Source organism: Myxocyprinus asiaticus, chromosome 19 (assembly GCF_019703515.2).
Source record: "Myxocyprinus asiaticus isolate MX2 ecotype Aquarium Trade chromosome 19, UBuf_Myxa_2, whole genome shotgun sequence".
NCBI classification, from domain to species: Eukaryota; Metazoa; Chordata; class Actinopteri; order Cypriniformes; family Catostomidae; genus Myxocyprinus; species Myxocyprinus asiaticus.
The window spans coordinates 45,420,310-45,443,260 of record NC_059362.1 but is presented as its reverse complement, the minus strand read 5'-3'; the positions used below and the strand labels follow the sequence as shown (position 1 = coordinate 45,443,260).

General features: G+C 37.1%; 2 protein-coding genes across 3 annotated transcripts; both read left to right on the top strand.

The window, feature by feature from the left end:
• The first annotated feature begins 472 nt into the window (after nt 1-472).
• On the top strand, nt 473-4,244 carry LOC127409686 (alpha-1,6-mannosyl-glycoprotein 2-beta-N-acetylglucosaminyltransferase-like). The gene is made up of 2 exons (XM_051644430.1): nt 473-534; nt 655-4,244. Exon 2 carries the CDS (start codon nt 792-794, stop codon nt 2,028-2,030), a length of 1,239 nt encoding a protein of 412 aa, XP_051500390.1. The 5' UTR covers nt 473-534; nt 655-791; the 3' UTR covers nt 2,031-4,244.
• Nucleotides 4,245-7,267: 3,023 nt separating this feature from the next.
• LOC127409654 (E3 ubiquitin-protein ligase rnf8-like) lies at nt 7,268-19,870 on the top strand. 2 transcript variants are annotated; one of them, XM_051644362.1, is made up of 8 exons: nt 7,268-7,535; nt 7,931-8,059; nt 9,159-9,845; nt 14,130-14,192; nt 14,282-14,371; nt 14,475-14,582; nt 14,984-15,188; nt 17,617-19,870. In XM_051644362.1, the coding sequence occupies exons 1-8, from the start codon at nt 7,275-7,277 to the stop codon at nt 17,808-17,810; spliced, it is 1,737 nt and encodes a 578-aa protein (XP_051500322.1). In that variant the 5' UTR covers nt 7,268-7,274; the 3' UTR covers nt 17,811-19,870. The 2 variants fall into 2 exon arrangements, with proteins under 2 accessions (XP_051500322.1, XP_051500324.1); XM_051644364.1 differs by having other exon boundaries at nt 14,984-15,195; nt 17,617-17,805.
• The last annotated feature ends 3,081 nt before the right edge of the window (nt 19,871-22,951 follow it).

Genomic DNA, 22,951 nt, shown 5'->3' with positions numbered 1-22,951 from the left:
ATATATATATATATATATATATATATATATAGATGTATATATAGATGTATTCATAAATTATTTGTGAATAGTAATTACTATTAAAATTAAAACAAATTAATTACAAATATTAATATTTACAAGTAATCTAAAATATTTTTATTATTGTTAATAAATAGTAATCAAATTAATTACACACATATAGCTATATAGGCCTAAATTTAATCTAGATATATGAAAATATAACATTAATATTATTATTAATATTTCTATTAATAATACAATATAATATTAAAATCATATAACTTATAAGTATAATTTTTTTACAATTTTAATATGTCAATATTATAAATATAGGAGAATATATCTGCGAATTATATATTTAGAAATAATATTTTAGTAATATTTTATTTGTGGATCTGTTCTGTGTCAGTAAGGAGGAGCGCTGCTGTGTTCCTGTTGGCTGTAAGTACACGTCAGCAGTAACGACCTCCTCATTCTCAAAACACTTTCTCTTCCTGGTTTCAACTTTGTTGCACATGACACTTTATCTGGGTGAGTAGTTCACACTTTAATTGAACAGCGATATTCGCATTAAACTCTTACCATGGTCTGTTTTGCGCTCTCGCGCGACATTTAATATCGAAAAACTCACTGATCAACTTCTCTCGACAGGTGTTCGTGTTTCACCTGAATGTTCAGAGGGATCCGACGTGGATATGCCCTGATTATGCCCACAACGGAGCTAGAACAGCACACAAAACATAATATAACCCAGAGTTTGGTTTTCCATGGTGCATTGAAGTTTAAAAATGAGATTCCGACTATTGAAGAAGAACGTTATTGTGTTCCTCGTCATCTTAATTGTATTTATAGTGTTATTTTATTCCAAACGTGGGACTGGAGATGAAGGAAATGTCGAAGAGACTGTTAAAGAGAGTACCCAGCCTGTTGTTTTGGGTAAATTTGAGTATGGGTCCATATTGAGTATGAGGAAGTCTGTTTATGACAGCAACTACAGACAGTTCATTCAGAATGGAGAGAAGTTTCCATTGGAACCGGAGCTGGTTATTGTTGTTCAAGTCCACAATAGACCGGCTTACCTTCAAATGCTCATACAGTCCCTTGAGAAAGTAGTTGGAGTGCAAAACATACTTCTGATATTCAGTCACGACTATTTCTCAGAGGGAATTTCTGATATGGTCAAGGGAATCTCGTTCTGCAAGGTTCTGCAGATATATTTCCCCTACAGCATACAGCTGTATCCAAATGAATTTCCAGGACAAGATCCTCAGGATTGTCCGAGAGACATATCTAAAGAAGATGCGATTAAACGGGGCTGCTTGAATGCAGAACACCCGGACTCTTATGGACATTACAGGGAAGCTCCCATCACACAAACCAAACACCACTGGTGGTGGAAGCTGCATTTCGTGTTCGAACGAGTCCGGGTTCTTCTGGGATACAACGGATATGTTGTGTTCATTGAGGAAGACAACTACCTTCTCCCAGATTTCCATCACTACTTCAAATCTATGACTGAACTCAGGAAAACCAGCTGCGGGGACTGCGACATCCTCGCATTGGGAAACCATGACGGTTTGTCTGGCTTTCAAGAGCTTTCCACCAAAACAGAGACTTCAGGATGGCTGTCGACCAAACACAACATAGGAATGGGCATTTCTAGAGAGCTGTACTACAAACTAATGGGATGCAACAATGAGTTCTGCACTTTCGATGATTATAACTGGGATTGGACCCTCCAGAACCTGTCTGGTACGTGCATCTCCAAACCCCTTAAAGTTCTAGTGGCTTGTGGAAGCCGAGTTCTTCACACAGGAGATTGTGGCCTGCACCAGGACAACTGCAAGCATGAAATGGTTCAGGAGAGGGTGGACGCAGCGCTTAAAGAAGCCCAAGCTGCGCTTTTCCCTCCGATACTGACCCTGACAGATCATGGACCCGTGGAGCATCAACCCCACATGAAAAACGGGGGCTGGGGCGACGTTCGTGACCACACGCTTTGTATCAACTATGCCGCTCGACTCTGAGTTTTCATTGAAGCCACAAGTGCCATGCAGAATATCAGGGTAACATGTATGCAGGTTAAAGGTGTTGCTTTCACCAAAAATAGGAAAATGAGTTATAAAATACTGTGTATATTTGCACATGTGTGTGCAGAACAAACTGTATCCAGGAGGCCACAACGTTTTGTTTTTTTACTTTGGTTTGTCTTCGACATGCTTAGAATTCCACTTGACTTGGGTTTACCTTGCAATATAAACATGCATGCATTTTATGCATTGCATCCATTTTAACAATTCTTTTTGTCTTGTTTTATTATAATTTTTTAACAAATGGCAAATTTACCATGTTTGTTTTGCACGTTTTGAAGCAAAATCCATTTATGGACACATTAAGCATCAAAATACTAAATGTTTTTGTAAAATTCTGCAAAAGCATGAATGCATTTTATGCATTGCATCCTTTAAATTTTTTTTATTGTTTTATTATAATTTTATAACAAATCACAAAGTCCCCTTGTTTTTCTACTTAAGAAGCAAAGTCCAGTTATAGTGACAAAATCCTAAATACTTTTGTAAATTTTTATAAAAACATGCATGCATTTTATGCATTGCATCCAGTTTATTCATTCTTTTTGTCTTGTTTCATTATAATTTATTAAAGAATAGCAAATTTACCATGTTTGTTTTGCACGTTTTGAAGCAAAATCCATTCATGGACAAATTAAGCATCAAAATATTAAATGTTTTTGTGATATTCCGCAAAAGCATGAATGCATTTTATAAATTGCATCCATTTTAACAATTCTTTTTGTCTTGTTTCAATCTGATTTTATAACAAACCGTACATTTTTCTTGAACAACATCCACATTGGTGTTTGTTTTGCTCCTTTAGTAGAAAAGTCTAGTTATGAACTCATTTAGTCATAAAATCCTAAATGTTTTTTGTAAAATTCTGCAAAAATATGCATGCATTTTATGCATTGCATCCATTTTAACAATTCTATTTGTTTCATTTTAATTTAATGACAAATCACAAATTTCCCATGTTTTGCCCCTTTAGTAGCAAAGTCCAGTTATAGTGACAAAATCCTAAATACTTTTGTAAAACTTCGCATAAACATGCATGCATTTTATGCATTGCATCTAATTTAACAGTTATTTTTGTCTTGTTTTATTATAATTTAATAACAAATCACAAAGTCCCCTTGTTTTACTCCTTTAGTAGCAAAGTCCCATTATGAACACATTTAATGACAATGTAACACTGTAACATTCCTTCTGTCTTCTGTTCTTGCCATTTCCTAAATGCAATATCTTTTTATTGTTGGGTTGTTTTGCATACTGTTTTTTTTTAATGTTGGGTCATATTTTTGTGAATGTGTATACTCAAGTTGGAATGTGCCTTAATTTACACAAACAAAATGTGTAATTTGCATATGGCTATTAGTAGAATTAGCATTTTTGCTACCCTGCTACCATAATTCTTTTGAATTGTCTGCAAGAGACAATTTGTTTTGTAAAATGCAAAGCTCATTGTGGTGGAAGTCAAGGTCACAGTAAAACAATTAACTTTTCATTCCTGTGATGGTAGAATTGTGGTTGAATATTTTCTTTACAGCCTTAAAGTACAGCCAAAGATATTCACCTTTGACCTTTTGATTTTTACAACTGACCTTCTGTGTGTGTGTGTGATAGGAAGGAAAGTCTGTTTCCTCCTTGTGATTTCCGTTATATCTTTAGGGAGGAAAAGCTGACAAGCTCAAATGAGTTGCCAAACTTGATCTTAAATATTTATTTATTGTATTTTGACTAGAGATAATTGTATGTGTGAAAGTGTCTGTTTGAGAGATTTCTTGCTCTTATAATTGTTGTTGTTTTTGTACGGGTAAGATACTGTAAGCCTATATGGAAAGAAAGTTTGTTTTTCCTTCATTTATGAAGGTATCACTAAAAGCCATATTCATACTTGTTCTTTAAACATTGAGCCAAAGACATTATATGGAGTGTAAACTGAATCACAACTTTCTAACTCTGGACAAACTCTGTTCTTCAAGCAAAAATATCTAATCTGTTAACATGCATACTTGTTGAAACTATTTCTGATTTGGGGAATTTTAAAGGGGTGGAGTGATTTTTAAACCTTTGTTGATGTTATTTGTGTGTGTGTTTCTCAAACATAATTTGTTAACTTGGCATTTTAAAACTGGAGGTTGTAAATAATATATTGTGTGTATAATATATTCTGTGTTGTGTCTCTGTTTTTAAAAAGTAGTTTTCAAGTAGTTTTCGTTTTAATTCTAGTGCACCGTCTCGGGCAAAATAGTCTCTGGTTTTACCCTATGCTCAAAAAAAATATTTTCTAAGATTTCCACATTTCAATTTCATAACAAAATTCCATCAAATTGAATTGAGTAATTTTTAACAAAATAATGCAAATAAAAAATTTAATATATTGAGTTTTATTAATTTTAGTTAGTTAAAAATTACACAATTCAATTTGATGGAATTTTGTAATGAAATTGAAATGTGTAATTCTTATAATCATTATTTTTTGAGTGTAGAAAGACAGGTATGTGACTTATTCACATGCAAATTAAAACTTTAAAATGGCCATCAAGGTCCTAGTCAGTAAAGACAGGCCACGTTTAATCAAGTGTTGCAATGTTTTAAATATAAATGCTGAGTAGACACATGTTTAAGAAATTTCAGTAATGAATCACTAATGTAAATGTGTACACTGCCCTCTTTCTACTAGAGGTCACTGGATCCTGCAAAACCATTCAATAATAAGAAATGGCAATATAAAAATAGATACAAAAGTTTGTGGACAAATTTTAGCTTGAAAAAGCCTGGTTTAAGATAGATAGATAGATAGATAGATAGATAGAAATAAAGATAGATAGACTACTAGGTTGCTAGGGTGATCCCATTTGGTTGCTAGGCAGTTACCAGGATGATACTAACAACATTGCTAGTCTGAGTCAAATGAGCTAAACCGGAAGTCTCTTCGATGTTCTGGTGCAGAGATATGTGATTTTTTTTTATTTGGGTGGTAGGGTAACCCCATCTGGTTGCTAGGCAATTACCAAGGTGATACTGAAAAGGCTCCTTGCTACCCTGAGTCAAATGAATGAAACCGGAAGTCTCTACAATGTTCCGGTGCAGAGATATGTGTTTTGTTACTTGGTTGCTAAGGTAACCCCCATCTGGTTGCTAGGAAGTTACCAAGGTGATACTCAAAAGGCTCCTTGCTACCCTGAGTCAAATGAATGAAACCGGAAGTCTCTACGATGATCTGGTGCAGAGATATGTGATTTGTTACTTGGTTGCTAGGGTAACCCCATCTGGTTGCTAGGAAGTTAGCAAGGTGATACTCAAAAGGCTCCTTGCTACCCTGAGTCAAATGAATGAAACCGGAAGTGTCTACAATGTTCTGGTGCAGAGATATGTGATTTGTTACTTGGTTGCTAGGGTAACCCCATCTGGTTGCTAGGAAGTTACCAAGGTGATACTCAAAAGGCTCCTTGCTACCCTGAGTCAAATGAATGAAACCAGAAATCTCTACGATGATCTGGTGCAGAGATATGTATTTTATTACTTGGTTGCTAGGGTATTTTTCTGAGTTTGGTGCATGTAGCTTGAAAGCTCTAGGAGGAGTTAGTGTTAGAAATTTCAGTCTCAGAAGAATAATAATATTAAGTTTAAATAGTAGATCAGTAGGTTGGCTCTTTCAAGCCAACCTAATAAAATAAAAACAAATCACAATCACAAAGTGCATAAAAAAAATAAAAATAATAATAATAATAATAATAATAATAAATATATATATATATATATATATATATATAAATTTTCCGCTCATCAAAAACCATTTAAATAATATGGAATGTTTTGATAACTGATTATTATTATTTGTATCATGATAAAGTATTACATAACTATTTATTACCATTTGACCGTAATGAAAGAAAGATAAAATGCAAGAAATAAATAATACGCTTAGTATAGGGACAAAAAAATCGTTCCTAGGAGGGCCTTAGCGGCATAGACGTAGCCTGTAGTTGGTTAGGTACAGTGGGATTAAATAATACTTGTCCTATTTTAACTCCTTAGTGTATGTTTTCCATTCAGTGTCTATTAACCCTTGTGCATCAATTTAAAAAAAAGTTACTGAGAGGTCCTTAGAGGACAAAAATGTCTGCGTCAAAAAACTGGCATAATTATATTATATATTAATATTATTTTCCACTTCCAATTAGTTAATTTTTTAACCAACATCAGTCCTGATCATAACTACAAAATATTCATTCATTTTCAGGATTTTAACCCTTTAAATGCCAGTTTGTTTATGTAATGCCACTGCTGATTTTTACACACACACACACACACACATTTCTCAAAACACACATTCAAAACACACTCTGACATCCATACCAACACACCCACACAATTTTAGCCGCATCATTTATTCAACTGGCCTGCAGTGCTCTATAATACAGCAAACAGAAAATAGGGGAAAAGCATGTATTTGCTCCATAGGCTAAACATGAGAAAAATGGAGCCATCTGGTGGACAATATAATCAATTTACATTTTGAAGCCAGGGCTCCGGAATGAAAGCATAATAAATTCATGATTTTATGCTTTAATGGCACTGGGATCAAATATTGCAGTTTTAATGGGTTTCAATGGGGATATTTTTGTCCTGAAGGTCCTGAGTGTAACTATTTTGTGTACACAGTGTATTATAGATGTATTTTAGGAACTGAGGTTGAAATATCAACATTCCCCCAAAAATACACACCTTTGGCTAAATGTATGCCGTTGGCATTAACACAGCCAAAATGATCGACAAGGGTTGAAGTTTGTCAGTGTCATTATTTGGTTGTAAATTAAATATCGAGAACGCTGCTGAGGGAGCAAATGAACGGCGCTTTCACGTGATAAGTGTTACTTTTCTCAGCGCAGTTCAAGATGGTCCAATCACAGTCGTTTGTGCTTACTGGATAATAATGTTTCACAAAATATTTTTTTACTGATCGATGAGGCGGATTTCCATTTGTTTAGCAGGTTTTAATATATTAAATCCACTATACGATTTAGTGTAAATTTTAAAAAACCCTTCCTGGGATTTGAAGGTGTTTTAATGTAAGATTCGGCTCTCTGGGCCACAAGTTCGTCAGTACTTCAACGCTACAGCCATGCAGCCAATTATCTTCCACCCCGACAGCCAGCAGCCAATCAGAGACTCCAGTGAGCGTCACATGACATGAACAGGACCGTAGAGTCGAAGCGCTGTGCTCTTGTGGAAAAACTCTTTGGCAGCTTCATGACGAGATATGGCGGAAAAAACACACACAACAATAAACACTTTAGTTTAAACGTAATTAATGGCGCAGAAATGATGGAAAAGAATGAAGTACCTCCGTCCTTAAACACCGAGGAAGAGTGTTCTGCAAAGGATGATATCTGGTGTTTACAGCGAGTGGGGAGAGATTGTGACTGGCTGCAACTGTTCGAAGATTCAGAGGTCTGCAGAATACACTGCATTTACTTTATGTGTTTTATTATGATAAGAGACTGGATTTTACATGCAGATATTATACATAAATAGTTCTGGGCCTAAAATTAAGCTATCTGTTTGTGGCGTTGGTTACATTCCAAATAAAAACAACACTGACTATCATTGGTGATGTATACAAAAAACTTTATATTCTCATTTAATTCAATTTTCTGTGTGAATTAGTTGTTAATGTATACTCAAATTGAAGTGAATGTGTCAATATTGTTATTTACACTCAAAGTAAGTTGACAGCAATTACAGAAACAAGTTTTTCACAGGTTTTTGTGTTTGCACATACTATTTACTTGATGTTATAAGGTGAATATATTAATTATTGACTGTGCTTTCTCTGTTTTGATCAGGTTTCAATTGGTCGTGGTCTGAATGTGACCTATCAGATTCTGTCGGTCAGCTGTCCACTGATGATATCCAGAAATCACTGTGTGTTCAAACAAAATGAAGCTGGACTGTGGACAGTGACGGACAATAAGGTGTCTATCTATCTGTCTATTGGTCTGTCTGTCTGTTTATTATCTTTCAATCTATCTGTCTGTCTTTGTCGGCCTGTTTGTCTGATACAGAGCTGTATGTTTTTCTTAGGTGGTGCTTTAGTGTTTAACCCTTCTGCACTTTATCAATAGAGAACCCCGTTCCATCTTCTCAGGTCAAATTTGACCCGAAACATCACATGTGTCTTAAATCTTCATTAAAGTGAAGACTAATGTTATGCATTTCTTTTGGGGTTACCACTAAATTACCCAATTACTCCATTAATGTTCATATAAAATAAGCACATTTTTATGTTCACTTCAATAACAACTTTAATTTCAGTTAATTGAAAGATTGTCAAAACATCAACATTTGTCATGCATTTGGGGTTTCTAGTGACATGTGCATGAATAAAAATAACATTGCATAACATAACTATGACCAGTAGATGGCTTCAGTGCTCCATGCATTGGCTGATCTCTATAAGCTAATGTTGTAACAAACTTAATTTCTAGACATTATTAAGGTATGCATTGTATATACATATTTAGACATAATAAAAGTCAATTATTTGTAAAATTGTAGCTTTTTCAAACCACTTGTGTTGAAGGGTGAGATTTTGCAATGATGCCACAATATGCTTACAATCAAACCTGACCATGATGTGCAGCTCCCACACCGAAGCATAAACTTTCTCACAATTGGGTCAGACTAAGACTTTGATCTGACCTTGATGTGTGTGTGTGTGTGTGTGTGTGTGTGTGTGTGTGTGTGTGTGTGATTGCATGTTTTGCATTGTGCTGATTGATTTTTATTTCACAAAAATGGTTCTGCTATTGTCTCACCCATTCATTCCTATGGTGGGTCAAATTTGACCCAAACAGTACGAACAGAGGACTGTTTGATAAAACCACCTAGACTCGTTGTGTGTGTGTGTGTGTGTGTGTGTGTGTGTGTGTGTATCATCAGGTGGCAAGTTTAGGAAAATTCTCCAAGCCTTGTACCACTTAGATTAAAGAAACCTTTTTTTTTAAAATGACCCAAACAGTGATTAATGGTTTAGTGTGTTCTAAATTATTATGCCTGTCATTATGCCCATAGAGTCTGAATGGTGTGTGGGTGAATGGGAGACGGATCGCTCCCGGAAGTCCTTGTTTACTCCACCTGGGTGACTCTGTCAGATTAGGCGTCCCTCTGGACGGCAACCCCGTGGAGTTTGATTACATCCTCGTCCAGCGCAACTTCAGTGAAGTGAAATCGTTCTTGTCTGGGAATCAAGGCAAAGAATCAAGCGCTGCCTCTTCCGGCCAAAAACTCAAAAACTCTAAGCGGAAGTTCGACGGAGATGAGTCGGAATCTTGCCCTACGCAGCACTCCAAATCCAAGCTGTACCGCTCGTCCGGACCGGATAAATCCCGAGCCCAGCCCTGCCCATCGGAGGACCGCAAAAAATCGGATAAATATTCCTCTAGACCTCTGGAGGAGGACAGATCTGGTGATGTTCCAGGAAGTTCCAGCAGTTGCAGAGAAAGCAGCCAGCAGCTAGCTACCGTCCACAATTACAACAAGAACCTGATGGTGTTGAAAGACCGTGTGGGCGACACGCAGAAACGTGCAGCTGAGCTTCAACGGCAGCAATATCAGACTCCAGAGCGAGAGTGTGAGATGCAGGAACTGCAGGCGCAGCTGGAATTGTTGCGGGGTCAGCTGAGGTCACAGCAGGAGCAGGCCCTCAAACGCATAGAGAGCTTGGAAAAGTCCTTCTGTGAGGAGGAGAGACGATTGGAGGTGAGGAACGGACAAGAACCACCACTTTTGAATAATGATAGACTGATATATTAGCCAAGCAAATAACTCGGCCAAAGTTTGGCCATTTTGAGATTAGAGGCAGGCCGATATATCGATTTTACCAATTAAACTATGCCGATAGTTGCTTTTTGGAACTACAGTTATCGGCAAATATCAATGCCGAGAGTTGCTTTTTAATTATTATAATTCCAACGTCTTCCTCTATGGTCGGTACTAGACGATTCGACAGTTAGAACGCATTAGTTCTACAGTATAACAGCGGCCTCTAGAGGTGAAATAAAAACAATCACTGACATGATCGTTGACAATATTCCTCCATATTTTTATCCTCACTTCAGTGCTTTTTTTATTAAATAATTAAGTGCTCTAAATTGAAGTGAGGGTTTGCAGAGAAAAATGCGAGTATATGTAAAATTCCGTAACAATCTACAAATCGAATTTAAAAACTATCGGTCGATTAATCGGTTATCTGCCTTTTTCACCACCTTATTTATTGGTATCTGCAAAATCCACTATCGGTCGTCCTCTAATTGAGATTATAGGCCAATAACATTGCCTGATTAACAGAAGTGTTCACTCCCCCTTGTCAAAATCTACCTACAGCCTTGTCAATGGTAATAAACAAATTCTGTGTTTAGTATAAAAAGTATTTTGTGGTAATATTGTGTTTCATTTCAGCTATTATGTTCATCTCATTTACTAACATTAAATTGTAATATGTACATTAGTATTATATTGTCTATCGGTCACCTTGCTCTCTTGATATCAATAACTACCTATCGTTTGTCAACTACTTTTGACATTTTTGCCGTTTGACTCTAAATTGACTTCTTAAGTCCCTCTTTTAAGACATTTTAAAGGAATATTCGGGGTTCATTTCAGGTTAAGCTCAGTTGACAGCATTTGTTGGCATTATGTTGATTACCACAAAAAATAATTTTGACTCATCCCTCGTTTTTTTTAAAAAAAGGCAAAAATCTGGGTTACAGTGAGGCAATTACAATGGAAGTGAATGGGGCCAAATGTTTGGAGGGTTTAAAGGGCTAGTTCACCCAAAAATGAAAATCCTCTCATGATTTACTTACCTTTAAGCCATCCCAGACGTGTATGACTTTCCTTCTTCAACAGAACCGAAGTGAAGATTTTTATAAGAGGGCTCCAGACTAAAATAAATGATTGCGACGATAATTAAAAATCTAGTCGCCATTGGCGACAGTTGGGGTGTGTGCTTTCATATGCGGTTTCATCATATAAAATCTTGTGAGACTACATCTTTAGTGCACCAGTGTGTCTCGCGCCATTTTTCACCCTTTCTGTTGATGATATGAGCTTGCTGGTTGCACATAACAACAAACACAGCTCGAGCCATGATGTCCAATTCCTGAACAATGAATCACGCAACAAGAGCTCGTTTGAACTCGAGCTCAGGTTAGCAGTTTGAATTCGATTCACTTTCTCAACGAAACAGTCGTCAGTGAGTTCACAACTGGGAGCGCAGACATTTCAAAATAAGAGTCCCATGTGTTTCGGGCTTGTTTATAATTAAAAGTCCCGTGTTATGTACCAAATCTTTTTTTTTTTTTTCGTGGTTATTATTGATTGGGATTGGAGTAGCACAATAAACTGCATCTGGAATTTCATTCAATTTGCACTCTTGTAGTCTCTGTGTCTGGGGCCATTATGTCACAGTAAAGAAAGATTAAGATCTTTTATTAATATATATATATGCTGTGCAAAAGTCTTAGGCACATAAGATTTTTCACAAAAGCATTTGTCTTAAGATGGTTATTTATATCTTCAGCTTTAGTGTGCCAATAGGAAATATAAATGTTAGACTTCCAAACATTACATTTGCAAATAGAAGAACAGGGAACCCTGCAACAGATGTCATGGCCCCCACAGAGCCCCCCACTGAACATCGTGTCAGTCTGAGATTACATAAAGAGACAGAAGTAACTGAGACAGACTAAATAGATAGAAGAACTGTGACGAATTCTCCAAGAAGCTTGAAACATCCTATCTGCCAACAACCAAGAAAAACTGTGTCCAGGTGTACCTAGGAGAATTGGTGCTGTTTTAAAGGCAAAGGTGGTCACACTGAATATTGATTTAGCTTTTTCATGTTTACTGGACTTTGTATGACATTAAGTGATAAATGAAAACTATTTATGGCATTATTTTTGAAGACATCCTCACTATGCAACATTTTTCACAAGTGCCTAAAACTTTTGCACAGTACTGTGTGTGTGTGTGTGTGTGTGTGTGTGTATGTATGTATGTATGTATGTATGTATGTATGTATGTATATATATATGTATGTGTGTGTGTGTGTGTGTGTGTGTGTGTGTGTGTGTATGTATAATACATAAAATCAATTTAATATATATTCTCATACATATGTATATAGGGTTAAGATCCATGACACTCTTTTCCAATTATCTGTTTTCTTTGGCTTTCTATCTTGTTTTTGAACAACAATGTAAATCAAGCAATTCTGTGATGTGGCAACTAAAATAGCCATTTGGCTCCTAAATGTTTCAGTTTAGGAGCCAATGGCTCTGTAGTCATTTAAAAAAAAATTTAGAGCCCTGTTATAAGCACATTTCAGCTCAGTTTGTCCATACAATGCAAGTATACAGGCGCCATTAGACTGTTGGCTATTTGACGGTCCTAAAGACATATTTAGGCAGCATAAAAGTAATCCACATGACTCCAGTCGATCAATTAATGACTTCTGAAGCAAATTGATAGGTTTGTGTACAAAATAAATCAATAATTAAAACTTAATTAACCTTTAAAAATCGCTTCCTGCCAGCAGTCGACGCATCAGTGATGTAAGCACAATGACGCGTTCATGCGAGAAGTCGGAAACGCGCGCTTTGTATACAAAAGAGGAACGAATGTCACACAAGAGTTAGGTCATTTCAAACAGCAGTCCAGCACTGGCCGGAAGCAATGGTTAAAAAGTTAAAGTTTTAATTAACGATTTGATTCGTACACCAACCGGTTATCGGCAAAAATCTATGCTGATAGTTTTTTATTATTATTATTATTATTATCTCTTTGTGTCCTCTGTGGCTGGCACTAGAGGATCCTATGGTTAGAATGGCTTGATTCTACAATATGACAATGATAAAAACAATCACATGGGGATTTGCTGTATATTATTATTAGATAATCAAGTGTTTTAAATTGAAGGGAGGGCGTGCAAAGAAAAATGCGAACATATAGAAACGTGCCCCGTCAGCACGTACATCATGTCTCCAACTACATTACCTTATTCCTTTTAAATCATCTGGTGAAACATGTACATACAAAACCCTTCATTTGGTGAATATATAGGCTATAAAAAGCTTAAAGAATGTTAAAAAATGTTCCTACTCCCTGAAAGATATTAATGTATTAAGTGTCGTGAGATATCTCACCAGTCTCTGTGACAATTCTAGACTCTGTATACCGCAAACAAAAATGTGTCTGCGGACAATTACGCTTTCTGCCTGTCAATCATTTTGCACGTTCTCGTAGTATTTTACTTGCAGCGAATTATTGAGGCATAATGCCATTTTTATGCCATGTTGTTCATAACAATTGTCAGTTGAGGGTGCTATTTTGCAGCTGTTGTTTTTAACAACCGTTTCTGCTCTCAATAAAGCTCATTTTGGTATCTTTGGAGTTCGGGGTTTTGGGGAAAGGGGGCGTGGCTAATCCAACGGCTCAGTCTCGTGGAAATAGAATGGGTGAAATCGCTTACAGCACCTTTAATTTGGCAAAAAATTACTTATAGAGCATTGTTATGGAGCAAAGTCTCTGTCATTTCAAAGTAAGAGTCCCTGGAGTGTTTTGGGCTTGTTTACAGTTAAAAGTCCCATGTTATGCACCGAATCTACATTTTATCTGGTTATTATTGGGATTTGGTTGCACAGGTCGATTGGTTATCAGCCTTTTCCACCACCTAAGTAACAATCCTCTTAGTCGACCTCTAGTCTAGTGGTTGTACTTTTGAAACAGTGAGTATTTTTATGTTTACAGATTGACCCCATTGACTTCCATTGTAAGTGTCTCACTTTAACCTTAATTTTTGCTCTCTTTTCTTTTTCAATGAAAAGGAGGGATGAGTCGAAGGTATTTTAGTGGTAATCAGCATTTTGCTACAAATGCTGTCGATTGAGCTTAACTTGTATTAAACCTGGAATATTCCTTTAAAAAAATTTTCAAAGCTGTTATAACATTCTTACATCTCAATAAAAATGTTGTGTTCCTAAGATTGAGAAAGCACAACAGAATGAGGAGGGCTTGAAAAAGCAGCTTGAGGAGGCGTTACAAGAGGTAAGAGAGGAAAACTGCATCCACGTCATCATTTTATCAGTTTCAAATCAGGTTATATAGAATCTGCCATGTTTTCTTTGTTTTCACAGCACCGCAAAGTCATCGATGAGCTCAAACACGCACGGGAAGGATTTAAAGAAGTTCTACAGGCCAAAGATAAGGAGTTGGAAGTTACAAAGGTGCTCGCTTAATCATCTGTATCATGTGGAAGTGTAGTGACTGAATGCATGACGAGCTGACGCCTACATATTCAGTACTATAATTGTGACCTTTTTCACACAGGAAGAGAAAGAGAAGGCGAAGGCACAGAAAGAGGAAGTCGTCACACAGATGACTGAAGTATTGGAGAGTGAACTTCAATGCAGTATTTGTTCAGAGCTCTTCATTGAGGTACAACATCATGTGATCTAATGATCTTTACCAGGGAAAATCATTGTGTGATCAAACATGGGAATGATGGGGAAAGAACACAAATGGACTTTTCAAAAGATTACATGTATTTTTTTAATATGCATGTAGCAGATATTCGGTCTCCTTTTCAGAGTAAAATAACCGAAATGCAACCTCAATTGTTACCCTAGTGCAAGGTTGACATTTAACGTTACAGTCACGCAATCTTCGTCTGGCATTTCCGGTCACATAACTGAAACACCGGATCAACAAATTTATCAAAATATTTTTTGACATTTTCTTGTTGACAATTTTGATTTGAAAGCCTTGACTTCTGTCTTTTAAAATCTTACATTTGACGTATCGAGAAACTCTCAGTTGACCCACTCTGACCCCTTCAGGCTGTGACGCTGAGCTGCGCCCACAGCTTCTGTCAGCACTGTATCCGAGAGTGGCGCTGTCGGAAGGACAAGTGTCCGATGTGCTGGCAGACCATCCTGTCTCAGACACGCTCTCTCGTTCTGGACAACTGCATCGACCGCATGGTGGAGAATCTGAGCGCAGACATGAGAGAGAGACGAGCCGCACTGATCACTGAGAGGAAAGGTGAGAGGTGCGTGACATTCACATTGTCTCGTGTCTAACGTTAACGGTCATTCTACACCTTATTTTGTCATTTGTTTCTTGAACTTCACTTATAATATCACTTAAGGTTTCTTGCTTCAAAAACAGTTGTAATTATGTTTTCATCACCACTTTCCATCCTCAGAATTAAGCCAGTCGTTTTTGCTATTGTATTTTCTTATACTGTATATACAAGTACATAAATACTGCAAATATATGCTCTAAATGACAATATTTTTATTTGTAATTTGGGAGAAATGTTGTCAGTAATTTATAGAATAAAACAAAAATGTTCATTTTATTCAAACACATACCTATAAACAGTAAATCTAGAGCAACTGATCATTTTGCAGTGGTGTCTTAATTTTTTCCAGAGCTGTATATATACAGTATATATTAGGCAAATAACGATACACAAATTTCACGATATGGTATGATGCATAGCCTCACGATACAATACGATATGAGCACCCACAAATGTTTCTCTCAAACTTATTCAAGGATTCGACATGAATGTTTTTTAAATCATAAATGCCACAAAAGTGTCTGACATTGGCAACAAAAAAACAGAACAGAGAAAACTAATATGAACTCACAATTTTCATGTTGTTCTTAAGAAAATAAGTTTGTCAAGTCATTTATATTTGTATAGCACTTTTCACAGTATACATCGTTTCAAAGCAGCTTTATAGAAAATCATGCCTTAATATCTGAAAGCCCCCAGTGATCAAGCTGAAGTGACTGTAACAAGGAAAAAAACTTCTTTCAATGATATTTAGTGGTGAAAAAAAAAAAACTAGACTAGGTTTCTTACGTTGCTGATTTTTATAGTTATGACTCATAACTTATGAGCGTCTTGCTGTGCTTGTCACGCTCAGTGTCGGCTGTTAAACTTACTGCTGATGTTTCAGCCTCACAACTCCACCGATTTGCGTGGTGATGTCGGTGTAAATAAAACATGTTTGATGTATTGCAGCACCAGGACATGACACTGTTTAGCAAATTTGACAAGCTGTACCGCTACAGATGGCTTTTGCCATCGATCTTCTCGCCTATGTATTGTAAGTGTGTTGCTTTGTTTTCTTGTGAGCGTTCAGCGCCGCCTCTCCGGGGAGGAGACTGTTCTGCAGCTCTCAATATTGTGCTGCTTGATTTTAATTACACTATAATGTGTTTATGTATCGAACGATACAGATGGTATTGTATAGTTAGCGTCGTATTGTACGATACAATATGATACAATATTTTTTTACACCCCTAATATATATGTATATAGATATAGATATATAGATCTTTACATTTAAGTTTGTGACATTACATATTTTAGCCAGCAGTTGGAGGCAAAAGACGGTTTTAGTGTGTAATATCAGCCAGTTGGTGATGTGAAGTCAGCGTCAGTCAGTGTTTTCATTCATCAGCACTCCGTGATTGCTCGTATTACTACTACACTACTAAAACTAGGAAATAGCTTTAAATGGTTTTAAACGAACAACTTCAGCATTAAGGCTCATCACAGCTGAGAGAGACAACAGACAGATTGATTACACAAGCTCAAGGCGTTTCCCTCTTACCGGAGGTTCCACATTGGAGAGGACAAAAATGGCAGAGGACGTTGCGGTTTCTATAGTGAAGACTCTTGCGCACCGGCTACCATGAAATAGGGAGGAATACCCCCGCTTGGACAGCTATTTTTTTTACTGAGCAAATAGGATGCATTTCACCAAAATGACATATCATCAGAAAGCTGACTAATAGGCTACAGCATCATCTACAGGTGATCGCACATGCTCCGTCTCTCTCTCTCTCTCTCTCTCTCTCTCTCACACACACACACACACACACACACACACACACACATCCGTGTTTCTCCAATAACATGTTAGAAACAGCCCAAGTTGTGATACTAGTAGTTCTAAAGTGATGTTTTTGAGAGGCTTGGACGCATCATTTGGCTTGAACCAGCAATGGCAGATTATGATCCGTCGCGTAAGAAAGTGCGATATGGCCCTACCTACAACACTCGACCTGCGGCCGAATCACAGCAGTGCTGATGTAGGGCCATATCGCATTCTTGCTCATGTGATATTGCTTATATATATATATATATATATACACACACAGTTTAAGTCAGAAGTTTACATACACTTAGGTTGAAGTCATTAAAACTCCTTTTTTAACCACTGCACAGATTTCATGTTAGCAAACTATAGTTTTGGCAAGTCGTTTAGGACATCTACTTTGTGCATGACATGGGTAATTTTTCCAACAATTGTTTACAGACAGATTAGTTGGATACTAATTACTGTGACCATTCCATCAGCTTGCCCTGGGCTATCAGGCTATCCTTACTGTTGAGTCAAATTATAATATCACATCTGAAACACAAAGCGTGATCTGTGTGTGTTCTCAGGTCTGAGAGCGGCCGTGGCTCCAGCCGTGGTGGTCATACCTGATGACAGCAGCAGCAGCGACACATCCATACAGAGCAACAGCTCTACATTCGAGGACTCCTCCGAGTTGAACTCTTCTTTGCTGTATCACTCCAGTGATGAAGACCTGTCCTGGAGTGAGGAGGAGGAGGAGGAGGAGGAGAATTACCTTTGAGAAATAAACAGACACTTATTTGTGAACGTCACGTGCACCGTTTGTTTGGTTTTGTTTTGCCATGATTTTTGTTTATGTTTGTTCCTCACAGTATCATATTTGTTAGGGTTATTCCTTATTTAAATAAAGCAACTATTATAATTGTTTTGCACTAAGATGTTTTAGTCCTGAATAAGTGTATATACCCTGAAGGCCAATAAATCACACACAGTCGCAGTCGAACACAAGAGGGCAGCAGTGTGATATGAATGTTTGTAAATGGTGTTAAAATTAAATCAATATCACTGCTGAACTTCTATTTAGCATCTGTATTTGATTCTGGACTGTTTTTTTTTTTTGTTTTGCATTGTTTATGTATTATTATTATTGTTTAACCTTTGCTGGTTTGATCGTAATTTATGCTTAATGGGCCCCATTTCTGTAAAATAAGGAAAAGGAAAAGAGATATTGTCCGGGTTCAAAATAAGTTAAACTCAATTAGCAGCATTTGTGGCATAACGTTGATTACCGCAGAAAATATTTTCGACTCGTCCCTCCTTTTCTTTAAAAAAATACATAAATCTGTTACAATGAGACACTTAAAATGGAAGTGAATGGGGGTCAATCCGTAAACGTTAAAATACTGTTTAAAAAAAATACAGACACAAGACGTAAACAGTATGTGTTATGATTTTTGTGTGTTAAAATCACTTACTAACTGCATCTGTGTAAAGTTATATCCAGTTTTACTACTTCCTGCTATGACGACGTAACGCCATAAACCCTAAAACCACATTTTAAACAACTTTACAGCTCAAATAATATATACGTTTTACAAGAAGAATTAATGTAAATGCTTTAATAAAAGTATAAGCTTCACATTTCTGCCTTTTAAACCCTCCAAACATTAACTAAAGGCAAACTTTTGGAAAATTAGCTTTTTTTGTACTCACAAAATGTATCAAGATTGAAAAAATGTCATTTATTTTTATTAATTAATGACGGAGCAACATAATTCATTTGAAAAGAAATGATAAAGGAAGGTTGTTTTGATGAAAATTATTATTTTATTTTATTTTTAAGTGACAAGTGGGCCTGGAGTAAAAGGCCCCCCACATTTGGGGGAAAAGCCCCCCAGGGGGGTTATAGTAATATCGTGTAAAATATTGGGATTATATTTAATAGTTAAAGGGCAAAATTGGTCAACTTAGGCAAATACTTTTGAGACAGGTTGCTCTTTTAAGTAGCAAATTAAGATAATGCTTATTAAAAATAACCACTTTAGAAAATAATTAACCATTTCTAGTTCATTTCAATCACATTTGGCATTTCATAACATCTCAAGTATTCTATAAACAAATTAATCTCCATTGTGATTGGATCAAAGTCAATATAAGCACACATTGAACATTCTTCATAACAAATCTATTCGCCCCACTTAAGAAAAACAACATGTTTTGTTGGGGGGGGGGGTGCTTTAGCACCTGCAACAGAGGGGCTTTTTACCCCAAATACTATCCTTATACTTATTGGACAGTAATTAAAATTTTTTATTTAAAAATGATTAAATCACAAAACTGAAAATGACAAAGTATTGAAGTATTTTTTGTTTCCATTAATCTTGGTATAAATATTGGGGGGTTGTACTTACTTGTTTTGATTATTGGGGGGGTTACCTCCCCCCCATCCCCCCTGGAAAGAAGCGTGCATCTGTCGGGTGGCATTACACTGGCATGACTGTGTCGGGTCGCTCCCGGGCTGCATACAGGCCATGGCTCTTAAATTCTCGTCGCTGATGTGTCATAAAGAGAAGTGTTCCAATGACGCTCTCGCCTGAAACTCTGTCTTTGTCAACACTGTCAAGTTGCATTGGTAGTTGGTGTTTTATGTCGTAGTATGAGCAACTTTCATTCTCTAAGGACATTTAAATAAAATAGTAAAACCATGAGAAGCACTTGGCTGAGGTTAAGGGTCATGCTTATAATGTTCAGTTTGTGACATCTGCTTTGTGGGGTGTTTATCTATACAAGCACTATTCTATGGTTTTTCCACTGTCAAAAAGAGACACTAAAAAGGGTGCCATAAATGTAACAAAATGTATGTTAATGCCAAACGTCTAGGGGCCCAAACATACTTCATGCAAGTACGCAAACGCGAGCGCTTCGCCAACGCATGGCCAACACAAGGTCCTGTTGTACATACATTAGGTGCACTCTTGCATTGCTCTGGTGGTTATAAACCTTGGACCACAAGGGAGTGAAAGAGTTTTTTAGGCGTCACGAAGCTGGATGTGGTGGAGCTTTTGTATTTGCTAAAAAGGCAACAGAAAGATATGTTTGTATTATCTAACTTGTTCGGCAAAAAGTGTCTCTTCGTATTGCTACTCTGCCATGACAGTTAATTGAAAAAAGAAAGTCCGCTGTAGTGCCCCTTGTGGCAACACTGAGAATGCAGCGCGTACTTGCGTTGGGTTATGAATTGTGCTCTGATACATTTCGCAATGACGTGTGAAATCGAGCTTGTGTAGCAAGCTGCGTCTCTGTGACAGCTCTAGACATTGTAAACTGCAAACAAAAATGTGACAATGACGCTTTCTGCCTGTCAATCATTTTGCACGTTCTCATAGTATTGTGTTTGCAGCGACTTATTGAGGCATAATGCCATTTTTATGCCATGTTGCTCATAACAGTTGTCAGTTGAGGGCGCTATTTTGCTGCTGTTGTTTTTGACAACCGTTTCTGCTTGTGTCGGTCTCAATAAAGATCATTTGGTATCTTTGGAGTGCAGGGTTTTGGAAAGAGGGGGTGTGGCTAATCTAACGGCTCAACTTGACAGCTTATGGAAATTCTAGTATGGCTAAAATCGCTGACAGCACCTTTAAGGGGCGGTCACACTAAATCCAGAAGCTGACCTGTGTGACCATATCCCGGTCCGTTGCATTGTCCGAAAAAAATGTGCATGCTCAAAGCCTAGTGTAACCACCCCTTTAGCCAACTCGTACGAATCTGTACGATTTCTCAGTGAGAGTGTGTTGGGTTCAGATTAGGGCATAAAATGAATAAGCATGTGCACAATGTCTGACACGCAGCACTACCGCTTCTGCATTACACATGTGGGTATTTGCTCATCTAGAATTCATTCAAAATCATACGAACGAATTCGTGGGATTTCACATGATTTTGCCAACTCGTAAGCGTAAGGTTTCCCTTCTCAGACTGAAAGAACCCAGGCAGTAACTGCCTATGTTGTCCCCCGCAGGCAATATTATGATTACTGGTCATCAGATATGGAGTTTTCAATGGTCAATTCTTTAATTAGAATCCCCCAATCCTGAATATGTGGTTACAGCATTAGAAAGTACCAATAGTTATTTATTGTTACAACAGACTGACCTTACAGTGAAATCAGAAATAGTAGGTTGACTTTTCTTTAGCTAAAATCGGTCTGTGTTTACTGAAATTCAAAACACTGCCCCCAGTGGCCAAAACTATAAGTGTTGTTGGGGTGTATGGGCATGCGTTAACTCAATTTCCTTGGTAAAATGTGCATGGAGGGGCGCCAAAAGCTAGTTGTTTTCAGCTGTACAGGATGTAATACAGTGAAGAGGAATGCATATTTTATAAACTGTACCCCCCAACTCAAACCCCAAACCTAACCTAACTATCAGTGGAGTAAAAATGTAATGTTAGAAGCTAAGATGCAACCTTCGAATCGTGCTCGTCACTGATTATGTGAATGCAATTACTTAACGGTTTCAACGTGGGATACAAATCCGTGCTTCTGGTTGTGCCACAAAGAAAGGTAAATACACTTGAGCAGATGCAAAAATGTCTGATGCGAGATTTTACATTTATGCATTTGGCAGATGCTTTTATCCAAAGTGACTTACAGTGCACTTATTACAGGGACAATCCCCCTGGAGCAACCTGGAGTTAAGTGTCTTGCTCAAGGACACAATGGTGGTGGCTGTGGGGATTGAACCAGCAACCTACCAGTTCAGTGCTTTAGCCCACTACGCCACCACCACTCCAAAAAAAAAGAGATGGCGCTTGTTGGTGGGTCTGCATAATGTAGGGGGATCCTAGAGTACTGGAACTCCCGAAAACAGCATGCTGACTTACCGTGTGATCATGTTAATTACATTCCCTAAGCCCAGTGTTGTGTAAGTTACTCAGAAAAAGTAATACACTACAAATTACTAATTACTTCTTTAAAACTGTAATCTGATTACTAATTACTTAATCGGAAAAGTAACCACATTACTTATTACTTTTAAGGTACTTTCTAAAACACTTTCCACAGAAAAAGTTGTTTTTTTCCGCTCATGGAATTTAAAATGTCCATATTTTCTACTGGGTTATTGTCCCACATAAGCTATACTCTCAGCACCACTCATTTCTTCCTTACAATGAATTGTTAAGGGGTGCAGACTGTCATAGAAACGGCAACAAATGCACATAATCTATGTTTTAAATGCATTCTACATAAATATTATTTTAGAGATGTGTAACCCAAGTAATGTACTTAAAAGTAACTAACCAAACTGAAAGTCAGTAACCGTAATCTGATTACAAGAGATGTAACTTTTCTGTGACCATTCAACACTGTTCTGTTCAAAATGTTTTGGGGTTGAATGTTACAGGGTTGAAGATCAGTGCAATTATTGTAACACCAAACCGCATTTTTTATAGTCAATATTCTTGTGCTTTGAGCCAAAAACAGTACTTTTGTTCTGTAAAAAATGAAATTACTAGGAAGAGTTGAACTGTTGAGCTTTTCCTGGCCATTGGTACTGTTTCCTGCCAATGGACCATAAATATTCTGGCTTTTAAATGTTGTTAATAACCATAAGACAATTGTGTGCACTGGTGTTGTTGCTTGAGGCAGGTGGGTTTATTTCTTTGGGGTAAAAACAGGCTGACGGGTTCCTTTTAAAACAAGGAACTTGATGAGGTGTGACATTTTTGAAGATCCACAAAGGAAAAACTCTCAGCAGTTTCATTTTATCGGTCAAACTCAGCGATTCAAATCTGCTTTAGAGGTCTGAAGTCACTTCTGGATGTCTATTAATCATGCTGATGTTGGCATAAAGAATAATGAGTGTTTGGAGGTTAACGCTGATTATGCAGCTGTTTGTCTAGACGGTCTCCTTAAAAGCAAGA

Excerpts from the sequence above, each read along its gene's own strand:
- LOC127409686 (XM_051644430.1), top strand. The coding sequence starts at position 792 with ATGAGATTCCGACTATTGAAGAAGAACGTTATTGTGTTCCTCGTCATC.
- LOC127409654 (XM_051644362.1), top strand. The coding sequence starts at position 7,275 with ATGAACAGGACCGTAGAGTCGAAGCGCTGTGCTCTTGTGGAAAAACTC. Across the intron at positions 7,536-7,930 it reads AACTGTTCGAAGATTCAGAG|GTTTCAATTGGTCGTGGTCT; the intron begins GTCTGCAGAATA and ends TGTTTTGATCAG. Across the intron at positions 8,060-9,158 it reads GGACAGTGACGGACAATAAG|AGTCTGAATGGTGTGTGGGT; the intron begins GTGTCTATCTAT and ends TTATGCCCATAG.